The sequence below is a fragment of the Ursus americanus genome, chromosome 9 (genome assembly GCF_024610735.1).
Source record: "Ursus americanus isolate L20-20 chromosome 9, mUrsAme1.1.p, whole genome shotgun sequence".
Lineage (NCBI taxonomy): Eukaryota > Metazoa > Chordata > Mammalia > Carnivora > Ursidae > Ursus > Ursus americanus.
This window is the reverse complement of record NC_142135.1, coordinates 38,526,187-38,540,958: the sequence shown is the minus strand read 5'-3', so window position 1 is coordinate 38,540,958 and position 14,772 is coordinate 38,526,187. Positions and strand designations below refer to the sequence as shown.

At 46.4% G+C, this 14,772-nt stretch overlaps 1 protein-coding gene across 2 annotated transcripts in view; it reads left to right on the top strand.

Annotated features, from left to right (window-relative positions):
- The window catches only part of SDC2 (syndecan 2), a 100,997-nt gene extending 86,632 nt beyond the window's left edge, over window positions 1–14,365 (top strand). For both annotated transcript variants that reach the window (XM_045805905.2, XM_087864713.1), the window contains exons 2-5: window positions 735–846; window positions 6,624–6,757; window positions 12,054–12,189; window positions 13,107–14,365. In XM_045805905.2, coding sequence (XP_045661861.1) covers window positions 735–846; window positions 6,624–6,757; window positions 12,054–12,189; window positions 13,107–13,270 — 546 coding nt within the window. In that variant the 3' untranslated portion in view covers window positions 13,271–14,365. The remainder of the gene's footprint in view (window positions 1–734; window positions 847–6,623; window positions 6,758–12,053; window positions 12,190–13,106) is intronic.
- The last annotated feature ends 407 nt before the right edge of the window (window positions 14,366–14,772 follow it).

Below are 14,772 nucleotides of genomic sequence, written 5' to 3'. Positions count from 1 at the left end.
TAAAAAGAATGTGCTCATGTGGCTTTATCTACATTTGTCATTAAGGCTCTGCTAAGCCAGTGAACCCTAGAAGCAGGCTCGGGGTGGGCTTTAGCTCTTGTCGGATGCGCCCCTTGGGGACTGCTGCCTGGAGGGTGCCCTCCCTGCCTGGCGGGTGCCCTCCCTGCCTGGCGTCTGCACGGATCCAGGCTGCCCAGACACCTGCAGTGACAAAGCTCTCAGCATGGTCAGGCCTGCAAACGTTTGGTGGGCCTTGATGGCTCCCTAGGTGACGATTTGGCCTAAGCGTGGTCATACCGTTGTATTCATCCCCAAGGAAGTCTTAAATAATCTGAGTGTTTGGTAGTTCTCCAGTAAGGGAGCCTCACAGTGACTTTGTGACAGAGAGAGCGCCCGAGCTGGCTTATATCTAGCACTGGGACCACCAAAACTCAGACAGGTTTAAGGGAATATAATGAAATAAGCCCCTGATAGGTGCTTAGGTCTCTGAGCTGTTCCGTTCTCCTGGATTAGGCTACAGAGGCTTCCCTTGGGGGCAGGGGGTTTGCCTCTGGTCAGCCTGGGACATAAGCCATGTTATCGGGATGTCCTGAGGAAGGGGAGGGCCGGAAATGTGGGTTCGAAAGACTGGAGGAGAGAGGGGTAGTCACCGTGGTATAAACCGGAACAGTAAGCTGAGTGAGCGTGTTTCTTGATCGCTCGCCATCCTGAATCCCTTCTCGTTCTTTTCTCAGAGAGCAGAGCTGACATCTGATAAAGACATGTACCTCGACAACAGCTCCATTGAAGAAGCTTCGGGAGTGTACCCTATTGATGACGACGACTACGCTTCTGCATCAGGCTCGGGTAAGGCTGGCTCTTCCGTGAGTGCCTCTGTTCTTCATGCTTACACATGCACGTGCAGGCGCACACACACCCTCCTGGAGCCTATTTCAAGGAGACAGGCAGGGTGCACAGTGGTTAAGGACACACCTTGGGAGTCAAAATGCCTGGATGCAAGTTCTAGCTCTCCGCCGCTTGAGCTGTGAGATCTTGGGCATGTGTTTGACTTGGCTGAGTCCCCGTTTCTTCCTTCATAAAATGGAAAGTGATAGCGGTCTCTATGGCCTCGGTGGTCGCGAGCTCAAAGGGGTTAACACATCTACAGCTCTTAGAGTTCGGTGCTTGGCAAGTAGTCAGTGTTCTGTTAACATTACTTTTAATTTTATTACAAAGGCTCTCGGAGTGATAAAAGTGGGAAGCCACCCTGAAAGAAATCCCTCAGACACGAGTTTCATGAAGCCACCAACCCTATGTTCTAGATTATGGGTGGAACCAGAAAGAGTTGTACCTTCTTACTCAAGAGTAGGAGGGAGAACATATCAGCCAAGCAAAATGATGATACAGTGATATCCTGACTCCCCTAGTGTATCTGTTACCTATGACCCCAGTAATGCTGTGTGGCAAACCACCCCAAAATGTAGTGGCCAAAAACAACAGTCATTCACTAGCTCCTTATTCTGCAGGATGGCAGTTTAGGCCGGGCTAACCGGACCCCCTCGTGTGTCAGTGATCAGCTGTAGGCTGGGTTTGCAGCTTTACCGATTTTGGTTGGGCTCTGTCCCGTCTCTGGGGCAAACTTGGCTCTGGTCTGCACAGCTCTCCTCCTCCAGTGGGCCAGCCGTTTGTTGAAAGGAGGATGCAGAGATCCCAAGAGAGCGAGCAGAAGTGTGCAAAGTCTCTTGCACACTAGGCTTAGACTTGGCACAGCATCCCTACCACATTTTATTAGTCAAAAGCAAATCACAGGCCAGCCCAGACTCCAAGTGTTAAGGAAAGGATGTGCCAAGTCACATTACAGAGAGGATGTGGATACAAGGTGCGGGGAGTGAAGGATTCTGGCATTTTTGCAATCTACCGTACGTGGTAAATGTTTCACCTGTTCCAGGAATGGCCCCCCAAGAAGCTGGAGAGGAAGAAGAACTTGTGCGTATATTGAGCGAATAATCAAGTCAGGAATTTGTGGTCAGAAGTATGCTAGGAAAGTCTTATCCAGAACCTTTCTTGCTTTGAGTTTTCACTGTAGATTCAACAGATGGTAAAAGTTCTGCTGAACATAGCTGTCTGAACTCAGACTGGCCTGGGCCTCAGGATGACCCAGAATAGACTACAGTCAATTGTCGAGGTCTGCTGTATAGAAGTGAGTGTTTTAAGTTGGAAAACAGCAAGTCTGAGAAAGACGAGAGAGGTGATGGCTGACCTAGTAACAATGAGCTGACAGTGCGATCTGAATGTATAAATAGCCCTGGGTATTCTTGGGGAGGTGATGTGTACCACACATGCACAATGAGTGTGGGAAGAGTTGTTCTCCGTAGCCCACAACACTAATAATATCTTTCACTCATGGCACCTCTTTTTTTCCTTTAGCACCTCAAAAGTGCTTTGTAACTATCTTCAAAATGTCCCAAGAGGTAATAAATATGGACCCCTTTTTTTCCCATTTCGTAGATCTTAGAATCCAAGAGTTGTTAGATCTGTAGATGTTGTCCCAGTCATTTTCCTGACTTCTGCCAAGATTGTCCTGAGGTTTAATATCAAGAAAGCAGGAACATCGTCCTGCTTCTCTGCCACATGCAGGTGGAAGGAGCTTGGAGCGGCTCATTTGAAATCCAGAGCACACGAATCAGATAGAGCTAAGCCTTCAGTGTGCAGCCACGTTGCTGTTACCTTGGCTCCAGCCCTGGGCAGAGCATTGCTGCAAAGAAGCACATCATTCTAGACTTTGGAGAGCCCCCTGGCACTGCTTAAAGGTATATTGATTTACAGCTTAAAGTAGTAGAAGTTGTAACTAGGACTTGTAAAGCCCTTACAGTGTGTCAGGCTCTGTTCCTGTTCTTCCAGCATCCCTATGAGGACAGATTGTTACCACCTCCTGTTTTCACATGGGAAAGCCCAAGACTCAGAGAGGTTGAGTAACTCGCCTCCGATCACACTGTTGGAGAGTAATGGAGTGGGGGTAAGGGCTGGGGAGTCGGACTTGAGAGTGTGTCCCTTTTTGCTCCTTTGTTGACCTGCCTCCTGTGTCATAATACGCCACTCTAGAATTAGGGCGCCCTGCCTCGTTGATGCCCAGTCTCAGCTGGAAATTGGGGTGCCCCAAGATTTTGGCCAGTGTTCCCTCTGTCCTCAATCCTATCTTAGCTATCTAGTGGAAAAGCAAATGGACCAGAGGAAAATGGCCAGAGGCCTAGAGGGTACTTCCCAGGTGAAGAGACGGGACCAGGCTATTTGTGTGGATTCAAGAATGGGCATTAATGACTATGAACGCTCCAACCATCCACTGAAATATTTCAGAGGTGTTCACGGTACACCAGACATTCTGCTGTGTCCTTGGGACCCAGAGATGAGAAGGACTTGGTCCCTGTCTTCAAGGAACCAAGAGTCTGAGAGAAATGCAGAAATGAGAAAAAATAACTGTACCACCATGTCATGAGTGACATAATATGGGAAAGTGCTGGGCAACAAAAATTTGAGAGTTAAACATAGAGTTCTGGTTAAAAATGGTAGGTGGAACACACTGCCTTCCAATGCCCAACTAAGCCAACTAAAGGAGTTGATCCTCAACTCACAAGGACACGAAAACAGTAGAGGAGACAAAAGCCACGATGTTTTGAAGGCTGGGAAGCCGATGGGTGGAGAAGAGGGGATGACTTTGATTCTAGGCAAGGAAGCGTGAGCAGCAGGTTTCCGGGTGGAAATGGGCTCCGGGGTGGGATGTCTCAGGCCAGGGGAAGCAGTGGGAGCTTGCAAGTCAGGGATGACGGTGATGTGACCCAGGGGGCTCCCAGGTCTCTGGTTTGGGTGGGGTGGGGGGACCATCTGTCTGAATAAAGATGATGATAAATACGGTAGAAGAGCCACCGGAGGCCATCACTCCTCTGTCTCTGGTGGAAGAAGGCCAGCTTGAGGGCATTTTCGACCTTACAAAAATCTCTCTCACAACAGGTCCTCCTATTTTGGTGATTGGTTATTTGTAACTGTTATGAACGAAGGGCATCTTGAAAGCCCTTAAAGGAAAACTTTTCATTTTGGCGTTGGCAAAAATCTTTTGTAAGGAAATGATTCATTGTAGGAACGAGTCAAGCATATTACGTGTGAGGCTTTGATAGAAAATCAGGTGGGCTGATAGAAAGGAGCAGTGTGTTTCCGGAGCCATCATTATTAATGGCATATTTACGTGGACTGTTTTAGGTGCACAGTGCTTTCCAGTGTCACAGGCAGACCTCTGAGAGTTAGTTATGATCCGCACGTGACACGTGAAGACGCTAAGACTCAAGCATTTCTCACCCAAGGTCACACAGCTAAAGATGCTAGAACCAGTACTCGGTTTGTTTTTCATGCCAAATCCCATATTTATTTCAAATATACCCTCCCCTTTCTTCTCCGTACGATGAGTATACATGCTCAAGTTAAAGGAGATATTGAGAGAATAAAATAGTTTAAAATGTGATGTTAAACAGAAATAAAAGCAACACTGTCACAGCTCTTGCCCTGTTGCCAGCACGTCACCGCTTCTGAACGGCTCGTTCCGTTACCTTGATTCTGTGAGGAATGCGGAGGTCCTCCTTCCTCCTTCCTCCTTCCTCCTTCCTCCTTCCTCCTTCCTCCTTCCTCCTTCCTCCTTCCTCCTGAGGAGGTGGGTAGTTTGAGTTACAGAGTTTTGAGTTTGAGTTGTTACACGTTTGAGAAATGATCACCTTAAAAAGAATGTTGCATTCGAATGTCAGAAATTCTCAAATGCTATTCTGGTAAGAAAGCAAAACAAAACAACAAAACAGTTAGTGCCCAGGTAGCATTTGGTGGTTAGTCACTCATTGAACAGACATTGGATCGGAGCCTGTATGTGCTGGGGAGTCTGTGAGGCCCTCAGAGCAAAGCAGAGGCTCTCGGGCCTTCCAGAGCATCCGGTCTAGCGGGGGGGGACTTCAGTCAATAGCCTGCGAATAACTACATGACTACAGATTTGTGGTAAATGTACTTAGGCTAAGAAAGGTGGTACTAGAAAGCCATTTAACAGAGGACTCTGACATAATATGGAGGGCAGGATGAGATGGGGAATGACCTTTGTGCTGAGGTCTGGAGGTGAATTAGGAATTAGCCAGGTGACAGCTCCTGGCAGGACATCACAGGACAGCCGGGAGGGGGAAATGATGCTCAAGGAAGCTGGAAAGGTGGGCCAGGGCTGGGCTCTGCAGGGCTGGGCTGAGGCATTTTCTTTTCATCTCAGGAGCAGTGGGGTGCCATTGTAATGGTTTTAAACGGAGGATGATGAGGTCACAGCCAGTCTGTGGGCAGTGGCCTGAGAGGGGGCTCTCAGGAAGAAGGCAGGTCAGTGGCTTGTGGACAGATTACAGTGGCCTGGATGAGGCTGGTGGCCTTGGGACTGTGGAAAGGTGTTGAAGACGTATTAAGAGTGGAGGTGATGGATTCGAGGTGGGGGTAAGGAAGAAGTCAGACTTGTGATTTATAGGACTGGAGGGGTCTGTCCACTGCCAGGTAACACAGGACGACAACCAGGTTTGTTAGGGGGACAGGGAGGGAGATCATGAGCTCTGTTTCGAACATGGGTGGACAGTACCTTTGAGGCCTTTGGGTGAAAATGTCAAGCAGGCCAGTGGATATGTAGGTCTCAACTTCAGAGGAGCGGTAAGCTAATGATACAAGCGTGGGTGTCAGTTGTATTGAGATGGTCATTGAAGCCAGGAGTGTGAGCAAGGGAGAGAGGGTAGAGTAAGAGGCAGCCTAGGGCAGAACCTTAAGGAACTCTGATACCTTGCGTCCAGGTCCAAAGAGAATGAGTCTGTGAAGGAGACTTAGAAGTGGCCCAAGAGGGGTGAGGGAGAAAGCTGGGAAGTCAAAGCGCTCGAAGCCCAAAGATAGCATATAAAGGAGATGATCATTGACCAGTGTCCGTGTCATTGACCAGTGTCCCTGTCATTGACCAGTGTCCGTGTCATTGACCAGTGTCCGGTGGCACAAGGAGGTTCCATCAGATGGGGACCACTCTGGAAAATGCCTTAGGATATGGCAGCGCGGAGGATGTTGGTGACCTTACTAACAAATGTCACCGATAGCGTGATGACGGGGGAGATCTGACTAGAGGGAGGACAGCAGAGCGGATTGCTGGTGAGGAAGGGAGCTGGCAAGGACCCTCAAGGCCACTGGAAAAGTCTGGCTATAAAAGAGAGGAGAAGAGGGAGGCGCTTCCCCTCCGACAATAAAGGGTCTGCTGTGGGAGAGTCTGCCTTCCTTGTTGTTTTGTCGTGTTTTAAAAGGGAAAATGAGGAAAGACAGAAATCTTGTGAGCAGAGAGATTTGAGCACGGAAGTGAGAGAAGAGCTCCTTGAGAGCTTTGGGGATGATATTACCGAACAATGCCAGGCGGCCCGCAGATCCAGTCTGAAATCACTTCATCGCGGTGAAAACGGCAGGAAGGTTCGTGTGGGATTCTTGGGGAGCAGGTAGTTTGAAAGCACCTGGCCCTGTCAGCGTGCACCCTGCACAGCACCCTCGGCTCATAGAGACACCTGCGTTGGGATCCCTGTGCTCCGCTCACCTTTGCTTGTTGGGGGTTTTTCCCGTAGGAGCTGATGAGGACGTAGAGAGCCCGGAGCTGACAACATCCCGACCACTTCCGAAGATAGGGTTCACTAGTGCCGTTCCAAGAGTGGAAACCACGACACTGAAGACTCAGAACAAGATACCTGCTCAGACGAAGGTGTGTGTGTTTTGCATTGTGTTAGCGGGTTCTTGTAAAGGCTTTTCAGAATTGCAGAGAATGTTCCTTTTGAGAAGCCCCATTGAAAATGATGTGAGAACCCATGGTCTTCTCATTATGTTGCTGTGAATGGCTCTTCCTTACTCTGTGATCGTTTGGACGTGTACCCACCTACGACTTTTTTGCTGTGGTTAAATAGACTTTGTTCTTCAGAGAAGTTTTAGGTTCACAGCAAAACTGGGGGGGACGTCCAGAGAGCCCCCATGTGCCCCCTGCCCCCACACGTGCACAGCCTGCCCCCTGTCAGCATCTGCCCCGGAGTGGTACGTTCGTTACAGGCGATGAAGCTACACTGATTATTATCGCCCAGAGTCCATGGTTCACCGCAGGGTTCCCTCGCGGTGCCGTCCATCCTGTGGGTTCTGGCAGATGTGCCATGACGTGTCTGTGCCGTGCGGTACCGTACAGGATACTTTCACTCCCTCAAAGCCCTCCGTGTGTTGGCTCCTCATCACCCCAGCAAGGACTGATCTGTTCACTGTCTTCATAGTTTGGCTTTTCCAGAATGTCATAGAATTAGAACCATACGTGTGTGTAGCCTTTTGGGATTGGCTGCTTTCTCTGACATAAGGCATCTAAGGTTCCTCGGTGTCTCTTCCTAGCTCGGTAGGTCATTCCACCTACGACTTTTGTCACCCAGGTCTAGCTTATGTATGGGTATCTTTTATAGGGTGCTCCTCTGTAAGGATCTCACAGCCCGGTGAAGACGCAGAATACGTTCTGTTTACTTGGGCTTCAGCCAAGAAAATTTGTTTTCATTTCATAAAGAATTTGTTCTGAGTTGAAACCATTGTGAACGTTACGCTTGCTGAAACAGGTTATGGAATAAGGACACTCCAGGTCCCCGTCTCATTAAGTTATTTCTGAACGTCTCCTCAGGCCTGTCATCAGTGGTGTACAGACTTTGGCCTCTGTCAGTGATGAAGTGTGTGGTTACGTCCCAGTATATTCATTTTGAGAGCTGAGTTATTAAGAAATAAGGTCTTTGGATTTAGAACACAGCAAAACTAGCTAGTGAAAACTATGAGACTGCTGATTTTGGCTTTCTAATCATCATATTGTAATTAGTTGACTTACCCTTATGCTACCAGGTGAGCTATTTAGGTTGGAAAATGCATATGAAAGTCTGAAGAAGGGCGCCTGGGGGGCTCAGTGGGTTAGGTGTCTGGCTTTTGATTTCGACTCAGGCCGTGATCTCAGGGTCCTGGGATCGAGCCCCACATCAGGCTCCATGCCCATCATGGAGTCTGCTTGTCCCTCTCCCTCTGCCCCTCCCCCTGCTCCGTACACTCTCCCTTGTGCATGCCCTCCCAAATAAATAAAATCTTTATTTAAAAAAAAAATGTCTGAAGAAGGCCTAGGCTTTAAATCCTGCATCTGGTCAAATTTCTTAGCTTCTCCGAGCCATTCCTCACAGGTCCTTGAGAAGATTAAATGTGGGCGCATACAGCATGGCACGTGAGACCCAGTAAGCCTCCTGTAAGCCTCCACTGAATTTGGTCAGAGCCGTGGAGACCCGAGGCAGTTCACCAGTGAGCGTGCAGAACTGCAGTAGTAGACTTTGTCGATGGTCCACGGTAGCAGGCTGCTCCTGAAAACCTAGAAACACAAGTGTCCCCTTGGAGAGCTCACCCATCTGTTGGTCAGAAATGAGATGCTGCCAGGCTCTTGTAGGAGACAGGATGCCGTCTCGTGTCGATAGCGACATGTTTTCTCTGGAGGAAGAGGTGCCCCCCTGCAGGTAGGAACACATGGGGGCTTCCCACGCTTTCATCTTCCTCCCCTTGTCAGAGTGCGTTTGTTTTCCCTCGCAGCCCCAGTGTGCCCCCGTGAACAGGTGCCCCCTGTGTGAACAGGCTAGTGAGGGACAGAGCCGGATACACTTCTGTGGGTGTTCAGTCCTCTCCAGATTGGAGCGCGCTCTGCAGGATTAAGATGGGTCAATTACTGTTAGTGGCAACTGACTTCCCGGGCCAGGTGATAGGGGAACACAGGAGAAGGTCTCTGAACCTGGAGGCAGGTGTGCCTAGCATGTGCTGGCTTTATACATGGTAGCTGCTCCATAAATGTATGAAGTTGAGTGAATGAAAGGATGGGAGAGGGGGAGAGACGGGAAGTAACTGGGGTAACTGATGGTAGGATGGGGAGAGGGCCCTCGGAGCGTGTGCGGCACAGGCATCCAATGTGGCCGTTGAAAGATGCATTTGGTGTTACCACGGTTTTATTTGACCCCTTGTCATGACTGAATCTCTTGAAGTCGGTGACCATCAGGACCCACTAGCTTGAGGCAGGAAACTCCATTTTGGCTTTCAGTGGCAAAGAGTTGGTTCCTAAGCAAAACCTAATTTGACAGTAGAGTTCTGGTCAGTTGACAAGAATAGATTGAAAATGGATTTAAGTTTTTAAAAATTGACTTTAAGGAAGTAATTGTGTCAGATCTAGATAAAGAAGATCGATGTTCGGTGGATGGGCTCAGAAATTCAGAATCCCCAAACATTTTAACATATTTATATTCCTAGTATCAGTTGTATTCAATGGAGTCGTCATTCATCTCTTCATGAGAGCTTTATTAAATGCTACTCATTATGTGTCAAACATTAGTCTACGTACTGATAGTAATATTGATAATGAGTATTATTAATAATAGTGATTTAATTTTCTATCTTATAGTTACATGGTACAACTAAATTAAACGTTGCCTCTAGGATACCATTAATGTAGACTGCTTTCGAAATGGGTCTGACAGTGGCATCAGTGTCACTGTTACAGATATCCTATCTGGCTTGTTGTCAATTTATGTGACAGAAATGAAAAGAACACGGTTGTTTGTTGAAGCAGAGTGTTGCTCACAAGCTTCTACTTCTGATACATTTCCAAGGCATCAAGTCATCCAGACAACGAGACGTGGATGCGACAGATTCTTTCATTGACTTCATTTAATCATCTATGGTGCCTTTTTGTAATTTCATTTTGCACATATTTACAAGAGTTAAGGTATTTCAGATTTAGCTCCATATACTGTAGAAATAATTCTTCTTCATCAAACCCCTGCGTCTGTACAATGAAGTGTGTCAATGTAAAGAATGAATGTTCCATCCAGAGCATCTGGAAGCTTGTGCGCTGGTGGACTGTCCCTATAAGTGCACGGTGGCCCCAGCTCTGTGGAGACCTCCTATCCTCACACCCACAGACCCCTGAAATGCAGGCCCCTTCCTGGCTGCTGGATCAGAAGCTAAGTTAGAGGGAATTGTGTCAACTCTCACAAATGATTATAGAGCTTCAAGAAATCTGAGGGGAATTCATGGGATTCGCCATAATAATGGGACAAAAATGATATGAATAAGTTAAACTCAGTCTCGCATATCACAGTGGCTACTGTGTCCATCTTATGCACCACCACTACTGACAAGCCCGAGTATCCACCTGGTTGACTTTTCTCTTCCCTTTCCTAACCTCCAGTAGCAGTGCTACTGAGCAGTGACAAGGATACTACATGAGAACCGAGAGAATCCATTCTCTTAGCTGTTGGGCTGTCTGTCCTTCCACCATGCCAATTAATAATGAGCTATCCTTGGGAAGAATGAAGAAAACGCAGGCAAAATACTGCCAGTGAGCTTCTCTTTTCTGCTTCACTTTGGTACATGAAGACTTGGGAAGACCTTTCATATTTTCTTCTCTCCATAATGTAGATCGTAGTGACGAGTAGGTGCTTGTTGGGTGAATGTTGTGCAGCAGTGAAATAATTCTCTGTGGCCTCTGCTTTCTGTAAGTCATGGCAGGTTGAGGTTTAAGGCAGTATAGGGCTTCCTACAGCTTGGGGAAGTGTTGACAGACATTCTTTATCACACTTGAGTGTATGGATGCTATCTTCATTGGAAGCCTAGTGCTCTGTTCACGGAGGCAGGGACTCATGACTTTACATAATCCAGAGTTCAGATGGATCCACTTGATCTAGCTGGTGATCCTTCCTGGAAATACCAATGACTTTTAGGCACTCCAAGAAGGTGAGGTCTTTTATGTTTTTAACGCTCTAGACTTGAGTAGCAGGCTGCCATTTTGGATGAACCTTGGCCTTCAGAAAGCAGTCAATCGCTTGACCACAGCTTAGAGTCCTAATGAAAATGGACTTCCCTGTTTGTAGGAAGACGAGCAGAGCCAATAAGGGTTGTTGTCTACAGTAAGAGCCAATGGAGTTGACAGTGTTTTCCATCAGTAGCATTGGTCAACAAGAACTTCAGCCTGGTGGTTAGGGGTTGCTGCATGAACGTGGGTGTGATGTGAAAAACACCTGAACAAGGCTGTGGAAATGGGAATCCAAGGAAGACACTTAATTTGAGGCTGGTGAAAGGCAAGTTGACAAGACTGTAACATATCAAAACATACAACTTAAAATGTGCTCAAATAGCTTTGAGGGCCCAAAAGAATACTGGTCCCATTAATGGAAATAGAGAAGAAGGTTGATGTTATTCAGTGATACAGCCAGGGGTTAGTGTCCCATGGGCTCCTGGGTGGTTGGGGTAAATGCTGACTGGAGATGAGCTTCTGAGAGTTACCATCTTGGATTTGTGCTTTAGAATTGTGGAAATCCCAAGAGCTCAGAGTGCCCGTCCTTATCGGATGTAGACACCGAGGTGCAGGAAAGTGGTATGACTTGGTCAGGATCACGCAGGAGTTGCTTTCATAGAGCCCAGACCCCTGAAGTTCTAGTTCAGGGTTTGTCGAAGTTGTAAAAGTGAGTAGGTACAGGGGAGCATTGCTGAGTAAGTCTGGAGGGCTACTCCCCAGAGCTGGTAGCAGGAAGAGCCCTTGGAGAACACCTGGAGAGAAGGCCTGAGAGGAAGCCGTCATCACAGTGCCCGGTGTAGCAAAGAGATGAGGGAGTAAGGAGAAATGGGACCATGTTCTTGGGTTGGCGCAGCCAGAGAGAGCTGGAGCCTGAGGTCAGAGGAGTGGTGAGAAAGCAGAGCTCATGAAATGTCAACTAAAACAACCTAACCGTGTCATTTGGATCATCATGAGCTCACGAAGCGGCCATCTTGCCTCTACCTGTGATGGTGTTCTACAAGACCGCGGACAATGTGGCCTCATCCTAGGACTTGCCTGTTGGTGTACAGATAATTATTTCCCAAACTCACTGTTTGGAAAAAAAATAATAAACCTTGGAATATACTTCTGTTTTCTCTTCTTTCTAGCACATTTAAAGAGATCTTTATAATCTTCCCTTTTCCCTTATCAGTCACCTGAAGAAATTGATAAGGAAAAAGTTCATCTCTCTGACTCAGAAAGGAAAATGGACCCAGCTGAAGACGATACAAATGTGTATACTGAGAAGCACTCGGACAATCTGTTTAAACGAACAGAAGTCCTGGCAGGTGAGGAGCCCGGTGGGGGCCTGGTGGGAGCGTCCTTAAATAGGCCGGTTTGGCTAAGCGATATTCAGAGGTGTAGGCCAAGCTTGCTGAATGTCACCTTCCTGCCGAGAGTGACAGTCTGAGGGTCTGTCTCATTCCAGAGTGAGAGACAAGAGTTAGACAAATGTTCTTTATTTTCTCTCCACTCCCTTATCCTACAGCTTGGTGCAAGAAGAGGAAAGTTAGGAACTGAATTGGTCCAGAACAGCTGGGCGTGGGGGGATGGTAGGATGTGAAGCTCAATCAGTCTTGCTCCAAGTCATCCTGATATCAAAAAAAAACTTGAGAAGGAAAAGTCCTTTATGGGGGGGGAGGGCAGTTAACGCTAGTAACGCCCAGGGCATTAAGGATGCTGTCTCTGATTGTAACTGACCTGACGAAAGCAGTCACCTTTTGATTTTCAAGGGGAAGATTTGTGGGATTTCAGAACACTTAGTCCTTGAAAGGATAGTCCCAAAGCCAAGACTAGAAAGGCCATTTGCTTGCTTTTTTTTTTCATATTTACCCTTACAAAACTTAAGTCCCTTGTATCCTGTTTTTATGTCTTCACTGAAAAAGCAGTTAGAAGATGAGACCATGTAAAGTGAGAAAACTAAAGAATTTTGAAGTATGGAATTAGTTGAGGCCCCAGCCAGGTTTTTCTTATTGAGGCTTTTGGCTGATATCATTCATACGAATCAAAGAAAGTATTGTGCCTTCTTCGGGAATGTCAGATTTGGGTAATTACCCGGTTGCCTCATCGAGTCCAGTTTTTAAATGTTTTGGGGTTTTTCGGAGGGAGCCTTTTATAAAAGAGTAACTAGGTGGGGCTCGACAAAGGTAAGTTCTGCAACCCTTGAATCCCTCCTGAAAGCAGTCTTCCTTTTGGCGTGTTTCAGCTGTCATCGCTGGCGGAGTTATCGGCTTTCTCTTTGCAATTTTCCTTATCCTGCTGTTGGTGTATCGCATGAGGAAGAAGGATGAAGGAAGTTACGACCTCGGAGAACGCAAGCCGTCCAGTGCCGCTTATCAGAAGGCACCTACTAAAGAGTTTTATGCGTGAAACTCCCACTTCGTGTCTCTATTTATGAGATCACTGAACTTTTAAAAATAAAGCTTTTGCATAGAATAATGAAGATCTTTGTTTTTTGTTTTTTTCATTAAAGAGCCACTCTGGCACTTTAATGATAAAATCCCATTGTATTTAAAACTTTTCATGTATTTCTTTAGAACGACATAAAATTAAAACGTAACATCTGCAGTGTTCTGTGAATAGCAGTGGCAAAATATTATGTTATGAAAACCCTCTATGTTCATGGAATCGGTTTAAACTTTCATGCGCAAATACACGAGGATTGTTTTTATCCTGTGGTTCGGAGAGGAAGGCTGTTTGATTGGTGTCCGCATGTCTCCGATTGACCTTACCAAGTTGGTCTTCACTTTGTTAATTTATCTGTTGTTCCCCTCTGCTCTTTCCTCTGGTCCCCTTGAAAACAAAACAAAACTCTATGCCTTTTTGTAGCTATTACGGTGCAATTTGTCTTTGGATAATTCAGATAATGGTAATTTAGTGTATATGTGATTTTCAAATATGTAAACTTTAACCTCCACTTTGTATAATATTTTAAGTGTCAGACTATCCATTTTACACTTGCTTTGTTTCTCATAACCTGTAGCTTCAGGCAGATTTGCAACAGCAAATTTATGTGTAAAATTGGATTATTACCACAAAACTGTTCAGTCATAGCTATCTAGTCGGATCTTCTTTTGGGAGGATTTGATGTGAGTTACTGATATGCCTCAGCAAACCCAAAGATGCTAACAGTATTTTGAGAAGTTGCTGCAGATTCCTTTGGCCACTGTATTTGTTAATTTCTTGCAGTTTGAAGGTACGAGTAGGGGTTTAAGGAAAAATCAGTTTCTGTTCTTAAAAATGCATTTAAGTTGTAAACGTCTTTTCAAGCCTTTGAAGTGCCTATGATTCTATGTAACTCGTTGCAGACTGGTGTTAATGAGTATATATAACAGTTTAAAAAAAAGTTGGTATTTTATAAGCACAGACAATTCTAATGGTAACTTTTGTAGTCTTACGAATAGACATAAATTGTAATTTGGGAACAAAAACTACTGAATAAATCATGTGGCCTAATATTGAAAATGTCACTGTTATAACTTTTGTACATTTTCGATCAAATGTACATCTCCCCTTTGCAAATGACCATCTGCTCTCGAGGATGATGATGTGGGTTTGATTTCTGAGTGGTCCGTAGTGTCTGTGAATCAAAACCAAAGAGCTCATGGATGAGGCTGTTGATTACCAGACTACTTGTGAATGGGCCAGAGGAAATCTGAATGTATCCTCCTGCCTGGGTTTGGGTGTAGCTAGGGGGGATTTGTGACGTTGGCAACCTTTGTAGGCTAGCTGATGGCGACATGGAGAGGGAAGCCTGCTTTTTTGCACATTAACTCTTGGGAGGATACATTCCAAAGAACTGCAGGGGACTTGCCCGATGTGTCAGTGTCTAAGGTTTTGTCCTGTAGACCGAAAGAAGACTGATTTTCCTT